General features: G+C 50.3%; 1 protein-coding gene across 1 annotated transcript in view; it reads right to left on the bottom strand.

The window, feature by feature from the left end:
- Positions 1–1364: 1364 nt before the first annotated feature.
- Positions 1365–22538, bottom strand: part of UVRAG (UV radiation resistance associated) — a 140636-nt gene continuing 119462 nt past the window's right edge. The window contains exons 14-15 of the mRNA XM_064144217.1: positions 17728–17819; positions 1365–5922 (exon numbers count right to left, since the gene is read on the bottom strand). Coding sequence (XP_064000287.1) covers positions 5220–5922; positions 17728–17819 — 795 coding nt within the window. The 3' untranslated portion in view covers positions 1365–5219. The remainder of the gene's footprint in view (positions 5923–17727; positions 17820–22538) is intronic.

Raw genomic sequence — 22538 nt, 5'->3', positions numbered from 1 at the left:
GACCTGCCCTGACACAACATGGGAATAGAATCATAGAATCAACCAGGTTGGAAGAGACCTCTAAGACCATCCAGTCCAACATCCAGGCTGGGTGACTCCACCACCTCCCTGGGCAGCTCATTCCAGTCCCTGACCTCTCTCTCCATGAGAAACTTTCTTCTAATGTCTAATCTAAACCTGCCCAGTCACAGCTTGAGGCCATTCTCCCTTGTTCTGTCTTCAATTACCTGTGAGAAGAGACCAGCAGCAGCCTCTCCACAAGTTCCTTTCAGGTAGTTGAATACCTTAATGCTGCATTTCAACTTCTGAAGGAGGCCTACAGGAAAGCTGGGGAGAGACTTCATAGAAGGGCTTGGAGAGATAGGATGAGGAGCAATGGTTTGAAACTGGAGCAAGGCACATTTAGGTTGGACACTGGGAGGAAGCTCTTCACCATGAGGGTGATGAAATACTGGAACTGCTTGTCCAGGGATGTGGTTGAGGCCCCATCCCTGGAGACATTCAAGATCAGCCTTGATGTGGCCCTGGGCAGCCTGCTCTAGTTGGGAGGGGGATTGGACATGATGACCTTTGAGGATCCCTTCCAACCCAATCTGTGACAGAAGACAGGCTGTTGTGAGGGCTGTTCAGCCAGGAGAAGAGAAGGCTCTGGGAAGACCTTAGAGCAGCCTTCCAGTCTTTGAAGTGGGTTACAGGAGAGCTGGGGAGGGACTTTCTACAAAGCCATGCAAGGACAGGATGAGAGACAATGGCTTCACACTGCAGGGAGCAAATTCAGATTAGACATTACAAAGAAATTCTTCATCATGAGGCTGGTGAGACACTGGAATAAACTGCCCAATCCATAGAGAATCCAACCCTGGAAGTGTTCAAAGCCAGCTTGGGTGAGGCCTTGAACAACCTGGTCTAGTAGGAAGGTATCTATGCCCATGGTCTCCAAGCTGGTGACACGTGGGTTTGAGGGGTGTCAAGGAGTGCCAGGACTGGGGGGAATAGAGCAAGGCTGGGGGTGGGGAGATTGAGGCTGGAGGTGAGGAGGAAGCTGATGAGCAGGAGAGTGGTGAGAGGCTGGAATGGGTTGCCCAGGGAGGTGGTTGAGGCCCCATGGCTGGAGGTGTTTAAGGCCAGGCTGGATCTAGGGTAGGGTGTCCCTGGGCATGGCAGGGGGGTTGGAACTGGCTGCTCCTTGTGCTCCCTTCCAACCCTACGATTCTATGATCCTACGGCAGGGGGGTTGCAAATGGATGACCTGTAAGGTCCCTTCCAACCCAAACCATCCTCTGACTTGATGATTGTGGTTGAAAGAAGGGGTTGTAAAGCAAGCAAGCCCAGAGGAGCCATCAAGAGAAGGAAGACACAGGAGAGGAGAGATACTAATCAGTTTTATTGTATAAATACAGAGGAGCTTTCCCGCAGTTGCCAACGGAGGTCGAATGTCTCATTTGCTACGGGCTATAGTCTGGAGTTGGTGCTTATTTTAACTACCTGCTCAAGCAAGGAGAAGCCAATGCTGTTGTGCTTGCTATAAAAATAGAGTGGGATGTGATCTTCCAAAACTAATATTCTCAAAAATCTTAGGAATTCCCAGGCAGGGGGGAGGGGGAAGGAGGAAGGAAAAGCAGAAGATGGCAACGAAATGTTTTCTCCACTTGAAGACATTTGCAGACATTTAACAGTGTCACAGCTGTGCAGGAACTGAAAGGCTCTTGCCAGTTTAAAGCACGCTGTGACAGATCATCTCACCTCCAAACCTGCTGTTTGTTTCTCTCCCACTGAGTAATTCACAAGGGGAGGGGAAGGGGGAGAAGTAATCGCGGCCGAGCGAGGTGCGAGGCGGCTGAGGGCTGTACAATCTGCTGTCCTCTCCTCAACGAGGAGTTGCTTGGTGCTTTAATTAGCCCTGTGACTCCATCCCACTTCACACCCCCTTCCTCTACAGGAAGAAAGAGGGGAAGTTGCAAGAGAAACGTGGGGACAACTCAAGGCCAACTAAAGATCCACTCAGAGCAAGCTCTGTCAAAGAAACTTTGTGCAGGACCCAGCTACCGCCTTTGACACGTGAACGACCACGGGGCTCAGACAGGGACAGCAACACCAGGGAGGAGAAATGGACTTCATTTGGTTGGGTGCAACCTGAGAAAACGTCCAACTAGTGACCAAAAGAGGGAAAAAAACCCTCAAATCCAACAAACAAACAATCCAAAGTCCTGCTGACGCTCTAAGGAACCTAAGTGGACGTTGGTGCTGAATTGCACTGAGCCGCTCCGTGCGCGCCTACGCCACACGGACACTTCACTACTACTCTTTGGGTTGCTTGGAAAAGTCACCACCAGGCACAAGCTCTCTGCTACAGAGCAAACTGAGTGTGCCTACAAGCAGGGCTTGTGCTGCTTTCAGCCTGCCAGATCTCATCTCTCAACTCAACGTTCCTCAAGTTCACCTAAAATCATGCTGCTGTCAGAAGAGGGCAAGATACAAGCAGAGGACAACTTCTCTTATGGCCACCTCATGAAGAAGTGCTGAGCTTTGGGGTGTTCAGTTCTCCCTCTCTACACCAAAGCACAGAGAGGATGAGTTGATGGAGAAGTGCTGAGCTTTGGGGTGTTCAGTTCTCCACCTCTACACCAAGCACCATGAGAAGTTCTTGTCACCTCTTAAAGATGATGGATGCACATCAAGCTGCTGTAACACTTGAACACAGGACAGCTCTTCTGGCCAGAAGTGCTGAGCTTTGGGGTGTTCAGTTCTCCACCTCTACACCAAAGCACAGTGAGGATGAGTTGATGGAGAAGTGCTGAGCTTTGGGTGTTCGCTTCTCCCTCTCTACACCAAAGCACAGTGAGAGCTTCCTACCCATATCCTCTTAAAGATGATGGATGCTCATCAGCCTGCTGCAGCACTGGAACACAGGAAAACTTCTCTTCTGTCCAAAGTGCTGAGCTTTTGGGTGTTCATTTCTCCCTCTCTACACCAAAGCACAGTGAGGATGAGTTGATGGAGAAGTGCTGAGCTTTGGGGTGTTCACTTCTCCCTCTCTACACCAAAGCACAGAGAGGATGAGTTGATGGAGAAGTGCTGAGCTTTGGGGTGTTCATTTCTCCCTCTCTACACCAAAGCACAGAGAGGATGAGTTGATGGAGAAGTGCTGAGCTTTGGGGTGTTCGCTTCTCCCTCTCTACACCAAAGCACAGTGAGAGCTTCCTACCCATATCCTCTTAAAGATGATGGATGCTCATCAGCCTGCTGCAGCACTGGAGCACAGGAAAACTTCTCTTCTGTCCAAAGTGCTGAGCTTTTGGGTGTTCATTTCTCCCTCTCTACACCAAAGCACAGTGAGGATGAGTTGATGGAGAAGTGCTGAGCTTTGGGGTGTTCATTTCTCCCTCTCTACACCAAAGCACAGTGAGGATGAGTTGATGAAAGAGTGCTGAGCTCCCTCCACACCAAAGCACGGTGAGAACTTCCTACTTAACTCTTCTCAAAGATGATGGATGTACATCAACCCTCTGCAGCATGGAAGCTTTTCATGAGGTTGGAAGAGAGGAGCTTATTCAGGGGAGAAGCCACTGGTGAATGTGTCCACCTGGAAGCACATTCACCACCTTACAGCAGGGGGGTCCCTACTGCTGAGCACTTCCACCCCACCCATCAGACTGGGAGAGAGCACAGCCAAAGAATCAGCGTGGCAAGGCTTGATCCAATTGCTCCATCACACACACAACCCTTAGAAGCTAAGAGAAGAAATGTGAATATAATTTTAATACAATCATTAAGGTGTTATCCAGAAAGATGCAGACTCTAGAACAGTGCTGTGATCTGTACTGGTTCTCACATACTCACCTGGTTTGGACAACAGATTATACACATCCATGTTTTAAAGAGTTAATTTAGGCTTGCCTGAGGGGGTGAAGTTAGGAGAGACTAAGTCATTGGGTCAAAAGAAAGCACAGACCAAGGAAGGGTTAAAAAAGAAGCCAGGTGTGATGAAGTGGTTTTTCACTCTGCTATAGGTTTGAGGGCTCACAGCTGAGCCCTGATTCTTGGGTGCACAACAAGAGAAAGCAAGAGGAAGGAAATCCCAAGCGGAATGAACAGAGAGGATCACAAATCAGGCTGCAAATGGCTTTCCCACGAGTGCAGCTGGAGATGTGTGCCAGTGGTCACCTTCCTAAGAGCAACTCACACCTCCAGCGTGCTGCTGGGGGTTTCTTTCCTCAAAGTCCAGATGGTTAGGAGGGTCTTAATGCAGATGAAAAGACTAAAGTGCCTCCTTTCTGCAGGGGGGGAGGGATCCTACAAATTCATCTCTTTCCAAAGTGCTGACTGCATTTTCAGTCTGGGGTTTTGGGAAGCCATCTGTGAAGTGCCTCCCAGCAGCACACTGTCTCCACGGGCATCTCAGAGGGTGGCAGCTAGCCCTGACTTAGGGAGTTTGTTAGGTCTCTGCTGATGAGGGTCTGCAACCAGCTGAGGTGGGGAAGAGTCAGGCTGAGATTCTGACACAAAACCTTAGAGAGGAGTTAGTCCTCAAGGCTTCTGTGGTTGGAGCAGCGAGTATGGAGTAAAGGAGAGGAGGAAAAATGCCACTCCTGATGAATCTGATGCAAGGAAACCGCAGATATCTCACAGGTGCTCATTCTCTGGCTGAGTTCACACCACCAACCGAGGACCCATCAGTGCAAACTTCAAAGGTCACAGAGCACAGGCAAGAGAAAGCTGCCAAATTATAACTAAATCATGGTATTTCTGTAACCCTGACTCCACTGCTGAAGGAAACACAAAGAGCTCTTGCCATGGAAGGTAATTTATGCTGCTTTTAAAATGAACTTCTTTATTTTCCCTTCTGAAAAGAAATTTCACTCGATATAATAACGAAGAGACGAACAAATGCTCAGAGAAGGGCCTGATCAGAGCCCAGAGCTGTTGCCAGGAGAGCCTTTAGAACTGGATTTCAATGCCTAAACTGAAAGTATTTCCACCAGATTACAAATACCAGACTTGGGAGGGCTGGAAGCAGAAACAACTTTTCCCTGGGCTGTGACTTATCGCCTGCCTTACCGTGCTCGAGTCCATTTGTCTAACACCACAGGAATAAGCTTTAGCTCTTCTTTCCTTCTTCTGTTTTAGAATTAATATAAAGAATAAGTGCAATTTTGTCTCTCTCTACCCCCACCCACTGCCTTCACCTCAAAGGCTGCTACCAGATCCCTGCTGCCAGCTCACTTGTCCGAGCTCTTGCGTGGCCTGCGGAAGCTGGACATGTTTTCGTTCAGTGCATAGATCCTGCGAGAGAACTCCTCAAACTCCCCCAGGACTTGTTCATCACACTCCACTGCCACAGCATGCTCCACTGGGATGGAGTTAAAGTCTTCTAGCTGATCTTCTGTGCTGAACCCCGTGGCTTCCATCCCCATGATCTCCTCTGCTTGCTCCACGGTGCAGCAGAGGATGGGACCCGGGGAGGGACGAAACTCACAGGGCTGCTGGCTGCCGGCGGTGCCGGAGCAGTCGCCAGGGAGGAAGGCTCCGTTTATTGCACTGCTGTGTCCTAGGAAAGACTCCTGCTGGTCTTGAGTATTGTTCAGGCTCCTGTTTTCTCCATTTAAACTGCTGGACAAGTTCTCACCTTTCTTGGTACTTCCTTTAGTGGAGTCCATCGAGGTATCCAAGGAGGAAGATATGGAGACAGGTTTCTTCTGTAGCTCTCCTACGCGGGCGCCGATGGCAACAGGCTGCGTTACAGCAGAGCTGTAGCTAGGAGGAGGAGTTTTGTGCTGCAGTCTTTCATTTCCTGTGCTGGCTCGTTTTCGGAGTCCTTTATCTGGAGAAGGAAGCCCACTGGAGAAGCCAAGATCCAATCTGGCAAAGCTGGAGCTCTGTCTCTTTGGAACGGGAATTGCGCTGGACGTGTGGTGCCGATCACTGCAAAAGGAGGAAAGGATAAATCACAGCTGTCAGGCACACTCACCAAGCAGGACAGATGTTCAACCAAAGGCTGAAGCAATTATTTTATCACAACTCCAGGCTGCCTTTGGTCAACTGCTTGTCTCCTAGAAGTGCTAAAACCCCAAACGTGTTTAATGCTCTGCGAGCTACAGAAGACACCCCAGAGGACAGCTCTGACCGCAGAGCGCTAAGGTGGTGCAGGAACATTTACAAAGCTCGATGGTTTGAGGAGTCAATCACCCAAGAAACCACCACATTCTGTTAATTTGGACTGTTAACACCGTTTTACAGGGTGCACTTTATGAATTATTACTGTTGACCATATCTTTATGCATTTATGGCCTGCACTGGGCCACCATAAACTCTTGAAACCTGAGTGCTAAAGGCTGAATCCTCGGCGAGAAAACTTCTTCCAGCAGTGGACTCTCCTGACAGCTGCACAAAGGAGAACAAAGAAACCTCAGCTCACTCCTGCTATTTATTTACAGAGGATTCATTTTGCCTGTGACCTGCTCCAGGTGATCCTGCTCTAGCAGAGGGCTTGGACTGGATGATCATTGCAAGTCCTTTCCAAGCCTTAACATTCTGTGCTCTTTGCCAGATCTTCTGCTTTTCTGTGCCAATCATTCCAGAACAGCATTTCTTTGGACCTCGAGTTTCTTGAGGGACATGAACTAATCAAGCTTCATCTACAAGGTTGATTTTAGTGTTTAATCCCATTCCACAGATCATTTCCACTGTCTCAGGTCCTAGCTTTTGGAACATCAACTTGGTGTCAGCTGGGATGGGTTATTTGAAGTTCCTTTCATTGGCTTAATCCTTCTCCAAACATAATCACCACTCTGCATGCAAACTGCACGTTGGACATTAGCAACTGGGTTGTATCCCTGCCAAATTGAAACCAAAATCATAACAAGAGGGCTAGGACCGACCTGCTGGATCCAAAACTCCAACATTCAACTGCTGCCACTAAGAGCCTCCTTCACTAACTCAATTGAAAAGAAACTGAGGGGATTAGGACATCACTCTTGGGAAGAAAGGCTGAGGGACTTGGGGCTTTTTAGCCTGGAGAAGACTGGGAGGGGGAATCTCATCAATGCTGATCAATACTTGAAGGGTATTAGGAGGATGGGGCCAGATAGAATCACAGAATGGTTTAGGTTGGAAGGGACCTTCAGAGATCATCCAGTCCAACCTTCCTGTCAAGGCAGGATCCCCCAGCACAGTCCACACAGGAATGTATCCAGGTGGGTTTGGAAAGCCTCCAGAGAAGGAGACTCCACAACCTCTCTGGGCAGCCTGCTGCAGGGCTCCAGACAGCACAGACTCAATGTTTTAATGGGTTTGAACTGGCAGAGGGGAGATTGAAACTGGATGGCAGGAAGAAGTTCTTTGCAGTGAGGGTGGTGAGACACTGGCACAGGTTGCCCAGGGAGGCTGTGGCTGCTCCCTCCCTGGAGATGTTCAAGGTCAGGTTGGATGAGGCTTTGAGTGAGTGACCTGTTCTAGTGGGAGCTGTCCCTGCCTATGGTGGGGATTAGAACCTCTAAGGTTCTGTGATTGCACCTAAATATGAGAAATTTCTTCATTATAAGAGTGGTAGAGCCCTGGAGCAGGCTGCTCAGAGAGGTGGTGGAGTCTGTGTCTCCAGAGGCATTAATAACCCACCTGGAGATTGTCCTGAGCAACCTGCTCTAGCTGAACCTGCTCTGGCAGGGGAGTTTGGACTGGATGATCTCCAGAGGTCCCTTCAAACTCCTATCATTCAGTGACTCAAGGGGGATCTGTCTTAGAATCAGAGAATGGTTTAGGTCAGAAGGGACCTCAAAGCTCAGCGACTTCCAACCCCCTGCCATAGGCAGGGACACCTCCCACTAGAAGAGGTCACTCAAGGTCTCATCCAAACTGGCTTTGAACACCTCCAAGGAGGGAGCAGCCACAACCTCCCTGGGCAACCTGTGCCAGTGTCTCACCAGCCTCACTGCAAAGAACTCCTTCCTAACATCCACTTTCAACGTCCCCTCTGCCAGTCCAAACCCATTCCTCCTCCTCCTGTCATTACCAGACCTTGTCAATAGTCCCTCTCTAGCCCTACTACAGCCTCCTTCAGATACTGGAAGGCCACTCCAAGGTCTCCTCCAAGCCTTCTCTTGTCCAGGCTGCAGAGCCCCAGCTCTCTCAGCCTGTCCTCAGAGCAGAGCTGCTGCAGCCCTCTCAGCATCTTCATGGCCCTCCTCTGGACTGGCTCCAACAGCTTCATGTCCTGCTTGTGCTGGGAGCTCCAGAACTGTCCACACTGTCTTGCAGGGGGAATCACAGTTAGGAGCAGTCCCTGGCAGGGATCCTTCTCCACATTATTTTCACTTTTCCCCCCCCATCTTTTTGCTCCACTTTGTAAACAGGATAAAGTCAGACTGCAAAGTGTGCAGAAGCAGTGCTGAGGGACAAGGTTTAGTGCTGCCCTGGCAGTGGTGGGTTAATAATTGGACCTGATGAACTTAAAAGGTCTCCTCCAATCAAAATGATGCTATGGTTTCATGAAGTCCCCCCTGTGAACAATAAGCACCCCAAGGGGAAGGCAGCATGAAGTACCACTGCTCTTTAATTTCCTCTTCCATCTTACCACCTCCTCCCAGGCTGCTCCTTAATACAATGTGCAGAGCTTCCTTCTCTTCCATAAAAAACTTTAGATTCCCTCAAGGAAAAGTTACTTTCCAGCATCTAGAGTTGTGGACAGTGGAGGGATTTGTGCCACACATGCAGCTGGCAGCAAAAGAATTGCATCTGCTGAGATTTCAGCTGCTGGTTTGGACCTTTTCAATGCAAGCGTGGCACTTGCAGCTTCGTCTGCAAAGGTCTGGAGGGTTCCTAACAAAGGCAAGGAGAAAGAAAGCAGAGAATCATAGAATCAAACAGGTTGGAAGAGAGCTCCAAGCTCAGCCAGCCCAACCAACCAGACCATGGCACTAAGTGCCCCAGCCAGCCTTGGCTTCAACAACTCCAGCCACAGCCACTCCACCACCTCCCTGGGCAGCCCATTCCAGTGCCAATCACTCTCTCTGCCAACAACTTCCTCCTCACATCCAGCCTAGACCTGCCCTGGCACAGCATGAGGCTGTGTTCCCTGTTTGTAACTTGAGTCTGTTGCTTCCTACCTGGGAGAGGAGACCAAACCCCACTTTGTTACAAGGTTGGATGAAGTCATCCTTGAGGTCACTTCCAACCTGGTAATTAATGATTTAAATCAGCGAGCATGTAGGCAACTCAAAAAGAAGGTGAGGGGTGTGAGGACATCATTCTCACACAAGCTCCTTTTCAGACTTGAGGAGCACTTACTGTCAACCCCTTCCCCACCCCAAAAATAATTGGTTGTTCCCAGAACTGATTTCAGGGCTACATCCTCTGCAGAAGCAGTGACAGGAATCATTCCTCTTGGTTTCTATTGAGATGCCAAGGATGAGTCAAATGGGAAAGTATTCCTGCTGGACTGGAACCCAGGAAAGCTGCAGATGCCAGAGAAACAACCCCACACATTTGAAGGAATAAAACCCAGAAAGGCAAGAGTGGGAATCATGGAATGGTTTGGTTGGAAGGGACCTTTCAAGGTCATCTAGCCCAATCCTCCTGCAGCGAGCATGGACATCTTCAGCTAGAAGTGGTTGCTCAGAGCCACTTCCAACCTGACCTTGAATGTATCCTTTGCAAAGTAAAGAAGTTGGACATCAAAGCATCAGCTCAGCATAGCAGTGAGGGCTTCCTATCTCCTGATCTGGGCCCAAAGACATGAAAGGGTTTACAGGAAGTTCTGCCACTCCTTTGGACTTTCTTCAACCACCCACGGGTTGAAACAGACCTTTAAGAGAGACAAATCCAACCCAGGGAGAATTCCAAGCTGCATCTTAAGGATTTAAGTCCAGGTGAGTGTTTCTCAGGGTAGTCACAAGGCCAGGGACTCTTCACACAACGTTTTAGTGGTGAAAGCTCCTGCCTGAAGTGTGGGCAGCAAAAGGAGGGTCCAGGCAAGCCACCACAGTGGCCTGAACAGCAGCCTACAGACAGGTGTGGGGTGAGCCCTCCTGTCTGGAATCATAGAACCATTTAGGTTGGTAGAGACTTTGGAGATCATCATAGGGCCATGAAAATGATCAAGGGGCTAAAGCAACTCTGCTATTAGGACAGGCTGAGGGAGCTGGGGGTGTGCAGCCTGGAGAAGAGAAGGCTCCAGAGAGACTTAATAATAACCTTCCAGTACCTGAAGGTGGCTACAAGAAGGCTGGCTGCAGAGAGACTGTTTACAAAGACCTGTGGGGACAGGATGAGGGCAGTGGCTTCAAACCAGAGCAGAGCAGACTGAGACTGGATGTGAGGAACAAGTTGTGCACCATGAAGGTGCTGGAAGACTGCAACAGGTTGCATGGGCAGGTGGTGGAGGGCCCATGCCTGGAAATACTGAATGTGAGGCTGGACAGGGCTCTGGGCAACCTGATCTAGTTGAGGATGTCCCTGCTGAGTGCAGGTAGGAGGTTGTATTAGATGACTTTTAGAGGTAACTTCCAACCCTGCTGATTCTATGATCAAGTCCAACCATTAGCCTCAGCCTGCCAAATCACCACTAAACCATATCCCTCAGCACCACATTTCCACAGCTTCTGAAGCCCTCCAGAGAGGGAGATTCCAGCAGTGCCCTGGGCAGTCTTGTAGCACAAGATGCAAGATCTCAGAAAAGCAAGGGGCAAGAGAAGTGAGGAGGACATGTAGTGAAAGAAGAGCAGCAAGCAACCCTAGATTTAATCCTAGCTCCTGAAGTTGTAGGAGGCAGATTTGAAACAACAAAAAGCAAGGCTAGGAATCATAGAATGGTTTGGGTTAGAAGGGATCTTTAAAGGTCATGGAGCCAAACTCCCCTGCAGGCAGGAGAGACATCTCAGAATCAGTGAGTGGCTTAGGTTGGAAGGGACCTCAGAGATCACCTACTCCAACCTCCCTGCCACTGGCAGGGATGCCTCCCAACTAGACTCCACTATTCAAGGCCTCCTCCAACTTGGCCTTGAACACCCCCAGGGAGGAGCTATCCACAGCCTCCCTGAGCATCCTGCTCCAGAGTCTTAGCACCCTTGTACTGAAGAACCTCTTCCTAAGCTTCAGTCTAAGCCTGCTCTGCCTCAGCCTCAAACCATTCCCCCTTGGCCTGTCTCTAGACACCCTTAGCCAAAGTCCTTCTGTAGTTCCTGTAGGATTCCTTCTTGGAGAGACAAACTCTTCACCTTCTGAGTTAGCTGTAGCTGCTACTCCTAGTTGTTGTGCTGGACTACACTCCAAGTTTGCCCATATTAACTTCCCTTAGCTCAGTCTCTTTACAGGGCAAAGACTCTCAGCATCCTTGTACTGAACAACTTCTTCCTAAGCTCCACTCTAAGCCTGCTCTGCCTCAGCCTCAAACCATTCCCCCTTGGCCTGTCTCTAGACACCCTTAGCCAAAGTCCTTCTGTAGTTCCTGTAGGACTCCTTCTTGGAGAGACAAACTCTTCACCTTCTGAGTTAGCTGTAGCTGCTACTCCTAGTTGTTGTGCTGGACTACACTCCAAGTTTGCCCATATTAACTTCCCTTAGCTCAGTCTCTTTACAAGTCAAATACTTAAGTATGGCACAAAGCTGCCAAACTGGCAACCCCCAGGTTCTCTTCAGGGCACTTCAGGCACAACAGCCACTTTTCTGGGCAGGAGCAGAAGACATTGAAGTGTCTGAGTAAAGCAACATGAAAGCTGTGGTGTGCCTAACTAGCTGGAGAGAAGCAGCTTTTGGGTGGCACAGAAAGTGAAGCTCCTCCTGAGGAGAAATGTGCTCCAATTCCTTTGTAAAATGGAGCTCTTGGAGGCAAGTGGGTGAGAAATTAATTAGTTTGTAGGACCAGGAGAGGTTTTCAAGAGCTTGTTATGACAAGGCTACTCAAGCCAACACTTTATGTATGCCTGAACAATACCTCTTTAGTCCAGCAGCCAAAACAAATCTTCCCTTCCTTAGTAAGCTGAAGTGGCAGAATGATCTATACTAAGTGATCTAACAGCCTGAACCCAGCAGCAATACAAAGCTAATCTCCCTCCACTCCAAAACAACTTCCCAGCTAATAGAGTAGATCAGGGCTGCCCCAGAAGGCAGCAAGGCAGGAATGATCTTCATTTATCATGCAAGTGTTCAAACTAATGAATCAGAACAAAAAGCACTTGCAGGCAGGCTCCTTCAGCCACAGGCACTCAAATGGAGCTTACTTAAGGCTGAAAGAAACCCCAAAACCCAACAGGTTTTAAGCTGCTTGAGCCATGTGGTACAGCAATGTGCCCTGTGGCCAAGGAGGCCAATGGGATCCTGGAGGGCATTAAGAGGAGTGTGGGCAGCAGATAGAGGGAGGCTCTCCTCCACCTCTACTCTGCCCTGGTGAGACTTCACCTGCAATATTGCATCCAGTTTTGGGCTTCCCAGCTCAGGAGGGACAAGAATCTACCAGAGAGAGTCCAAGGGAGGGCTATGAAGATGCTGAAGGGGCTGGAGCAGTGCCCTGTGAGGAAAGGCTGAGGACCTGGGGCTGTTTGCTCTGGTGAAGAGAAGACTTAGAGGGGATATGATCAGTGCTTATAAATATCTGAGGGCTGGGGGTCAAGAGGGAGTCCTGGCATAGGACAAGAGGCAATGGATGGAAAGTACAGCACAGGAAGTTCCACCTCAACATGAAGAAGACCTGCTTTAGTGTGAGGGTGACAGAGCCCTGGCACAGGCTGCCCAGGGAGGTTGTAGAGCCTCCTTATTTGGAGCCTTTCCAGCCCTGTCTGGATGTGTTCCTGTGGGACCTGAGCTAGATTCTCTGGTCCTGCTCTGGCAGGGGGGTTGGACTTGATGATCTCTGGTGGTCCCTTCCAACCCCTAACATCCTGTGATCCTGTGATGTGGGCAGTGTTGTGGGCTACAGCAAGTGTGGCCAGCAAGTCAAAAGAAGGGATTCTGGCCCTGTGCTCTGCTGTGCTGAGATCCCACCTGGAGTGCTGGGGCTAGCTCTGGAGCCTGGTCTGGGTTGGAAGTGTCCTCCAATCAAGTTCAAACCCCTCTGCAGTCAGTAGAGACATCCTCAACTAGATCAGGCTGCCCAGAGACCTCTACAGCCTTACCTTTAATAGCTCCAGAGTGGATCCTCAACCACCTACCCATGCAACCTGTTGCAATGTTCCAGCAGCCTCCTGGTGCAGACTTTGCTCCTGACATCTAATCTCAATCTGCTCTGCTCTACTTTGAAGCCATTGCCCTCATCCTGTCCCTGCAGCCCTTTGCAAACAGTCTCTCTGCAGCCTTCTTGCAGGCCCCCTTCAGGTCCTGGCAGGCTGGTACTAGGTCGCCCTAGAGCCTTCTCTTCTCCAGGCTGAGCAGCCCCAGCTTCCCTCTGCCTGTCCTCATAGCAGAGCTGCTCCAACCCCCTGAGGGAGGTGGTGGAGTCACCACCCCTGGAGGTGTTGAAGCCAAGCCTGGCTGGGGCACTCAGTGCCATGGTCTGGTTGATTGGGCAGGGCTGGGTGCTAGGTTGGGCTGGCTGAGCTTGGAGCTCTCTTCCAACCTGGCTGATTCTGTGATCATTTTTGTGGCCCTCCTCTGCACCTGCTCCATCAGGTCCATGTCCTTGCTATATTGAGGGCTCCAGAGCTGGATGCAGCACTCCAGGTGAGGTCTCCCCAGAGCAGATCCAAGTGGCAGAATCAGCTCTCTGCATCTGCTGCCAACACTGCATGGGATGCAGCCCAGGCTGCCCTTGGCCTTCTGTGCTGCAAACTCACACTGCCTGCTCCTGTCCATTTCTAACCTTCTTTTCTTAGTGAGCAGGCTCTGGCTGTAATTTGTTTGCAGCTCTGCTGAAAAGAAAGAGCCTCTTCAGTCAGGCTCATTTGTGATTGTTTAATCTGCCTGCAAGGGGCTCAGGGAAACTGCAAAGCAGTCTGAGAGACAGAACACAATCCCCGGGCTCAAAGATGTATCTTTTCCTCCCCACAAAACGTTTCCTCTGAGGGACATTATTGGATCACAGCTGGTCAAAACACTAAATCTTCATTGTCTGGCCAACAGCCAAACCCCCACAGCTACAGCATTTTAGTATGAGAATACTTGGGGAAAAGGGGAGGGGGAAAAAAACCCCAAACCCAACAAAAGAGGAAAAAGAAACAACCCCAAACCCCCAAACCCTTCAAGGACCATTTGATGCTTTCTTTTTTTTTTCTGGTTGCAAACTATGACCTCATGGCAGCCAGAACGTTCAAGGAAGGTGTTTAAGTTGGTTTCTAGCCATCTGAAACGTTTGAAGCTGTGAGTGCAGCCCCTGAGCCAACCTCATGTCAAGTGTGCTAGAAAGCAATAATCGTTTCTCACCTGCTCGGAGATTACCGCTTCAAGAACCCACTGCAGCCGTGGGGGCTGCCAAGGGGAGGCTGCCACTGGCAAGCTGAGGTGAAAGTGTGTCTTGTGGCAGCTCAGAAGATGGGACACATGCTTTAGAGAGATAAATTCATCCTGGGAAATGGAGCTACCAAGGTTTGTTTGGTGCTGGTGAGGTTGGAAGAGGCTTTTTGATCGCTCAGCTAGAGCTTGCGAACTAAATGCTAACCGCTCGACCACAGCCCCCAGCTGGCATCCTGGGGGGCAGCAGCAGAAGTGTGGCCAGCAGGGATAGGGAGGTTCTGATTCCCTTCTGCTCTGCCCTGCTGAGACCACAGCTGCAATACTGTGATCAGTTTTGGGCTTCCCAGTTCAGGAGTGACAGGGACCTGCTGCAGAGAGTCACAGAATCAACCAAGCATAGAATCAACCAGGTTGGAAGAGACCTCCAAGATCATCCAGTCCAACCTATCAGAGTCCAGCAGAGAGGCACGAGGATGAGTGGGAGACTTGAGCATCTGCCCTGTGCAGAGAGCCTGAGAGCCCTGGGGCTGCTTAGGCTGCAGGAGAGAAGGCTGAGAGGAGCTCTGCTCAATGTCTCTCCCTAGCTGAGGGGTGGGTGTCAAGTGGAGGGGGCCAAGCTCTTTTGGGGGTTGCACAGGAATAAGCCAAGGAGCAATGACAACAAGCTGTGTGGCACAAGTGACTTGCTAGAGGGCAGTGATGCCATCCAGAGGGACCTGGAAAGGCTGGAGAGGTGGGCCCAGGCCAACTTCATGACATTCAACACGGCCAAGTGTAAGGTCCTGCACCCAGAGGTTGTGGAGTCTCCTTCTCTGAGAACATTGAAAAGCCACCTGGATCCATGCCTGTATGACCTGCCCTAGGCAATCCTGCTCTGGCAGGGTGGGGCTAGGATTGGATGATCCTTCAAGGTCCCTTGCAACTCCTAACACTCTGTGATTCAGGTTTGCATGGTCTGCTTTAGTTGTCCTTACTCAACACAAAGTTTAGAGTAAACAAAATGAAGCTGAAAAATAAGGAAAGGAACATAAAGAGTCTCTTGGTGTAAGGCAGCCATGATCTAAAGAGTCTCTTGGTGTAAGGCAGCCATGATCTAAAGAGTCTCTTGATGTAAGGCAGCCATGATCTGAAGACTCTCTTGATGTAAGGCAGCCATGATCTGAAGGGCTTGACTTAGAACCACAGAATCATCAAATCAGTCAAGGTTGGAAGTGACCACAAGGGTCATCCAGCTCCAACAACCCTGCCATGGGCAGGGACACCTCACACCAGAGCAGGTTGCTCACAGCCACATCCAGCCTGGCCCTAAACACCTCCAGGGATGAGGCTGCCAACACCTCCCTGGGCAACCTGTTCCAGTGTCTTAGCACTGTTATGCTGAACAACTTCTTCCTAACATCCAGTCTGAATCTCCCCATTTCCAGCTTTGTTCCATTTTCCCCCAGTCCTATCACTCCCTGACAGCCTAAAAAGGTCTGAGCTCCAAGCTCAGCCAGCCCAACCTAGCACCCAGCCCTGCCCAACCAACCAGACCATGGCACTAAGTGCCCCAGCCAGGCTTGGCAAGAACACCTCCAGCCACAGGCACTCCACCACCTCCCTGGGCAGCCCATTCCAGTGCCAATCACTCTCTCTGCCAACAACTTCCTCCTCACATCCAGCCTAGACCTACCCTGGCACAACGTGAGACTGTGTCCTCTTGTTCTGTTGCTGCTTGCCTGGCAGCAGAGCCCAACCCCACCTGGCTACAGCCTCCCTGCAGGCAGCAATCAGCTCTGCCCTGAGCCTCCTCTGCTGCAGGCTGCACACCCCCAGCTCCCTCAGCCTCTCCTCACAGGGCTCTGCTCCAGGCCTTTCACCAGCTTCATCATCCTATAACCAGCAACTTTGGCTCATCATCTATCACCTCCAGATGTCAACTTTCAGATTTGATACCAGAACAACACCACCACCAGAAAAAGAGAGAAGCTTTTGCAGTTCTGTAGCTCTCCAGGAAATAAAGATTTGTCTTGATTTCATCTACACACAGTCCAAACAATATTTGCAGTAGGGAGGAAAAGGGGGAAGAAAAAGTAAACACAGCAGAATATAGGTGCCAGGAGAGATATGAAGGGGGAAGCAGAGCTTGTAGACCTGCAGGCTTGCTGCCATAAATCAGGCATGTTGGGATGTGAAAACATTTATTAATCATGCAAGTGTCATGCCTGAGAAAGCAAATCAGCACAAATCTCACCAGGCAGAGGGACCCAGCAGCAAGCAGATGACAGCTTGATGCAAAGGCACTGGAGCTCTGCAAAGCCTTCAGCAGGGCCATGGGATGCCCCAGAGCTCCAGGCAGAACAAGAGAGTTTGTGAAAGCTTCACTAGGAGGAACTTGAAAGCCAAATTTGCTTTGATAGAAGTGGGTGGGAGGTTTGGTTTGGTTTTATCCTGAAGGGGTGAAGAAACAAAACCCTATTCTGTGCTCACATCCAAAGTGATGCTCAGCAGAGAAAGAAGTTAAGCCTGACACAAAAAATGGTTTTTCAGTTCCCCTGAACATCTAAGGGACTCAATCCCATGCCAGACTGCAGAGGTAGAGATGTCTCTGTGAGAAATACAGAGAGGGGACAGTAAAAGTGAGGATGATGTATGGCCTAGGAGTTAAAAACAGTCCTGTGCAGAGAGAAACTGAGGAGAATCACAGTAGACCCACAGAATGGGCTGGGTTGGGAGGGACTTCCAAAGCTCATCCAGTCCAACCCCCTCTGCACTCAGCAGGAACATCCTCAATTAGATCAGCTTGACCACAGCCCTGTTGAGACTCACTTTGAGTATCTCCAGGGATGAGATCTTCACCACCTACTCATGCAACCTGCTGCAGTGTTTCAGCACCCTCCTGGTGCAGAACTTGTTCCTCACATCCAATCTCAATCTGGATAAGGCACTTGGTGCCATGGTCTGGTTGACTGGGCAGGGCTGGGTGCTAGGTTGGACTGGATGAGCTTGGAGCTCTCTTCCAACCTGGCTGATTCTATGATTCTATGATTTTTAAGAGCCTCATCCAAGCTTTTCTTGAACACCTCCAGGGACAGTGACCCCACCACCTCCCTGGGCAGCCCATCCCAATGCCAATCACTCTCTCTGCCAACAACTTCCTCCTAACATCCAGCCTAGATTTGGGGTCCATCAGAGGGAAGAGATAAAAGTACCAGAACATATTGGATATTCACATGCTTTTTAGTTTAGGAGACTCACAACCTTCACCACATGTACTTAATTCCTTTTAAAAACTCTTACAAGTCTTCTTTTTCTCCTGTTTGTGCCATCCACCTCTTTCTTTTTCATCAAAAAGAAACATTAAGCACTTACCATCTAACCATGAGCCCAAGCTCCAGGAAGTTTTTCAGGTTAGGAAGAGTTTGCCTTAGATCTGGAGTACTCAGCCCATGTTGATATCTAAGCTGTGAAAGGAGAGCAAAATGAAGTCAGTGCAGCTTCTCAAATCCCTGATTACAATTAATACAGCATTAGTGGGCACTTAATTTACTTGGCTTTCAAAGAAGATGGAGGATAATCAGATAGTTCCACAAGATCACAGAAGCACAGAATCATAGAATCAGGCAGGCTGGAAGAGAGCTCCAAGCTCAGCCAGTCCAACCTAGCACCCAGCCCTGCCCAACCAACCAGACCATGGCACTAAGTGCCCCAGCCAGGCTTGGCAAGAACACCTCCAGCCACGGCCACTCCACCACCTCCCTGGGCAGCCCATTCCAATGCCAATCACTCTCTCTGCCAGGAACTCCCTCCTCACATCCAGCCCAGACCTGCCCTGGCACAACTTCAGACTCTGGCCCCTTCTGCTCTTGCTGCTTGCCTGGCAGCAGAGCCCAACCCCACCTGGCTACAGCCTCCCTGCAGGCAGCTGCAGGCAGCAATCAGCTCTGCCCTGAGCCTCCTCTGCTGCAGGCTGCACCCCCCCAGCTCCCTCAGCCTCTCCTCACAGGGCTCTGCTCCAGACCCCTCCCCAGCCTCGCTGCCCTGCTCTCAACACCTTCCAGCACCTCAGCAGCTCTCTGCAATTCAGGAGCCCACAACTGGACACAGCTGGACTCAAGGTGTGGCCTGAGCAGTGCTGAGCACAGGGGCAGAAGAACCTCCCTTGTCCTGCTGCCCACACTGCTCCTCAGCCAGCCCAGGAGGCCATTGGCAATCTTGGCCACACAGCCAAGTCTTATGGTGGGCTTGGATTCCTTTTTCTTTTCACTTGGATGAAGAGAACCATACAATATAAACTACTAAACCATCACCACATTCTCCTGATGGGATCACAGTGGATTTGGTTAACCAAAGAACCAGCCTGGGGCAAAAGAAATATAAAAAAGGGAGGGGGGAGGAAAAGAAATCACCAAAAATCAAACACATGATGCTTGTTCCTCCTCCAATCAGATCTTCACAGCACAGCCCTTTTTATAGTCACTCTTCAATTCTAAGGTTTCAGAGCATGCAAAGAATTGGATTAAGGGATCCTGCTATTTCCAACAGCCAGGATAAGAGGAATGTGTGTGAGACTTCTATCAACATGTGAGCAAAAAACTCTGTTTCTGCTAACCAATCCCTTCCCCTGCTCCATGTTCACATTGCAGAGAGCAGAGATGCACAGTGAGTCACAGAACATCAGGGGCTGGAAGGGACCTGGAAAGTTCATCCAGACCAACCCCCCTGCCAGAGCAGAGTTACCTAAAATAGGTCACACAGAAACAAGCCCAGGTGGGTTTGGAATGTTCCCAGAGGAGGCTCCACAACCTCTCTGGGCAGCCTGCTCCAGGGATCTGCCACCCTCACAGTTACTTGCTCCCAGTGCCCCTTGTCCTGGCAGTGGTCATCCCTGAGCAGAGCCTGCCTCTGTCCTCCCCACACTGCCCTGCACAGCTTTAGCAGCAGCAGTGAGGGCAGCCCTCAGGCTCCTCTGCTCCAAACCCCAGCTCCCTCAGCCTGGGCTCACAGGAGATGTTCCACTGCCTGCAGCAGCTTTGTGGCTCTGTGCTGGACTCTCTCAAGCAGTTCCCTGAGGTCTTTCTTGAACCAAGGAGCCCAGAACTGGACACAATATTCCAGATGTGGCCTCACCAGGGCAGAGTAGAGGGGGAGAAGAACCTCTCTGACCTATGAACCACATCCCTTCTAATTCACCCCAGGGTGGCACTGACCTTCTTGGCCACAAGGACACATTGCTGGCTCATGGGCATCTTTCTGTCCACCAGCACCCCCAGGTCCCTTACTCCTATGCTGCTCTCCAACATGTCAGTCCCCAGCTCATCCTGGACCATTTGGCTGTTCTTTCCCAGATGCCCTTGCTGTATTCCAGCTCTCCAGCCTGTCCAGGTCTCACTGGATGGCAGCACAGCCCTCAGGTGTGTCAGCCACTCCTCCCAGTTCGGTGTCATCAGCAAACCTGCTGACATAGCCCTCTGTGCCCTCCTCCAGGCTGCTGGTGAATATATCACAGCACTGGTCCCAGTACTGACCCCTGAGGGACCCTGCTAGACACAGTCCTCCAGCTGGACTCTGTCCCATGAACCACAACTCTCTGATAAGGTAGGATGTTTAGTTCTGTGCAGCTTCTAGAAAGAAACATTGCTTAACTTTATAAACTTTGTTCTGTTTGGGCTTTAAAATAGCTTAAAACTGAAGCAATGTTGCTTTAGGTGCCTGTAGCAAGACAAGCTGCTGCTGACACATCCACAGAACAAACCTCCAAGCAAACCCAGAAGCTGCTGAGAAACTCATCTGCCTTCCAGTGACAGAAAGAGCTCCAAACAGTTAAAGCATCAGAGACACCTCCCAGGCTTTGGTCTGGCTCCAGGATTACCTTCCTGTTAACTCCTACCTCACAGTGCTCTGCAGCAGGCTCACACAGTACCACAGAATCACTTCAGCTGGAAAAGACCCTTTCTTCCACTCCTACCCCTCAGCCTCTTGTGACAGGACAAGAGGTGATGGTTTTAAACTGAAAGAGGAGATTCAGATTAGAGAGAGGGAGGAATTTGGTTTACTTGATGAGGGTGGTGAAAAACAGGCCTAGGATGCCCAAGCAGGGGGGTAGATGTTCCATACCTAGAATCATTCCAGTTCAGACTGAGCAACCTGCTCTAGTTGAAGATCATAGAATGGTTTGAGTTGGAAAGGACCTCCAAAGCTCATCCAGTCCAACCCTCTCCCCACTCAGCAGGGACACAGAATCAACCAGGTTGGAAGAGACCTCCAAAGCTCATCCAGTCCAACCTATCAACATCCTTTAGAAACACAGAATGGTTTGAGTTGGAAAGGACCTCCAAAGCTCATCCAGACCAACCCCCTCTGTACTCAGCAGGGACACAGAATCAACCAAGTTGGAAAGGACCTCCAAAGCTCATCCAGTCCAACCCCCTCTGTACTCAGCAGGGACACAGAATCATAGAATCAAGCAAGTTGGAAGAGACTTCCAAAGCTCATCCAGTCCAACCCCCTCTGCACTCAGCAGGGACACAGAATCAACCAGGTTAGAAGAGACCTCCAAAGCTCAGCCAGTCCAACCCCCTCTGCACTCAGCAGGGACATCCTCAACTAGATTAGGTTGCCCAGAGCCCTGTTCAGCCTCACCTTCAACATCTCCAAGGATGGGGCCACAACCACCTCCCTGGGCAACCTGTTCAAGTGTTCCACCACCCTCATGGTGCAGAACTTGTTCCTCACATCCAGTCTAAATCTCCTCTAATTTCAAACCATCACCCCTTGTCCTGCAGACCTTTGGAACCATCTCCTCTCCAGCCTTCCTGTAAGCCCCTTTCAGGTAGAAGAGTCCAGCACAGCCTCTGTGATTCTCTACACCTGTGATGTGCTACAGTCAGATTCATACATGTACCTCTAACATCAAAATCAACTTTCAAAGGAGAATAGTGCAGGGAGAAGGCAGCTGTTTGCTCCCACATATAAAAGGGCAGACAAACAAAAGCTGCCTGTGTGCTGCCTTGATTCTCCTAAGAAACTGAGTTCATGTTCCAACTGTTGCTATTAAACATCACCCACCTCCTCCTGCCCCACACTAACCTTCCAAAGGAGCCAAACAGCACTTGCAAAAGCAACATTTTATTGTGAGATGGGATTGTTCCTCCAGGATATTCCAGACCTGGCCATCCCCTGAAAACGTGCCTGGTTTCATTACAGGGAACAAGTGTCCAAGGCTTGTGCTCACATTTATGTATTCTCCATGGGACTCTGAGTAAATCATTAATGGTGTGCAAGGAATAAAATATTAATTGCCATTTCCTTACTGATATTTAGCTCCTCCACAGAGCTTGGTTTTCCCAAGGGCTGTGTGAACTGTTAGTTCACTGAGCAAAAACACGTAGTAAACGTGAACTGGGAAACAAATAAGGTAAAGATATCAGGCAGGAGGCTGAGCCTGCTCTCATGTCAGCTACTAGCAGCACTTAGTCGTAGATCATAGAATCAACTAGGTTGGAAGAGAGCTCCAGGCTCAGCCAGTCCAACCTAGCACCCAGCCCTGCCCAACCAACCACACCATGGCACTAAGTGCCCCAGCCAGGCTTGGCTGCAACACCTCCAGCCACAGCCACTCCACCACCTCCCTGGGCAGCCCATTCCAGTGCCAATCACTCTCTCTGCCAGCAACTTCCTCCTCACATCCAGCCTAGACCTGCCCTGCCACAGCTTGAGGCTGTGTTCCCTGTTTGTAACTTGAGCCTGCTGCTTCCTAACTGGGAGAGGAGACTAAACCCCACTTTGTTACAAGGTTGGATGAAGTCATCCTTGAGGTCACTTCCAACCTGGCCCCTTCTTCTCTTGCTGCTTGCCTGGCAGCAGAGCCCAACCCTACCTGGTGACAGCCTCCCTGCAGGCAGCAATCAGCTCTGCCCTGAGCCTCCTCTGCTGCAGGCTGCACCCCCCCAGCTCCCTCAGCCTCTCCTCACAGGGCTCTGCTCCAGGCCCCTCCCCAGCCTTGCTGCCCTTCTCTCAATACCTGCCAGCATCTCAACATCTCTCTTGAACTGAGTGGCCCAGAACTGGACACAGCACTCAAGGTGTGGCCTGACCAGTATTGAGTACAGGGGAAGAATAACCTCCCTCATCCTGCTGGCCACACTGTTCCTGATGCAGCCCAGGATGCCATTGGCTCTCTT

The sequence above is a fragment of the Pogoniulus pusillus genome, chromosome 6 (assembly GCF_015220805.1).
Source record: "Pogoniulus pusillus isolate bPogPus1 chromosome 6, bPogPus1.pri, whole genome shotgun sequence".
NCBI lineage: Eukaryota > Metazoa > Chordata > Aves > Piciformes > Lybiidae > Pogoniulus > Pogoniulus pusillus.
Note: the sequence above shows the minus strand (reverse complement) of the source record. Positions and strands in the feature narration are given on the sequence as shown.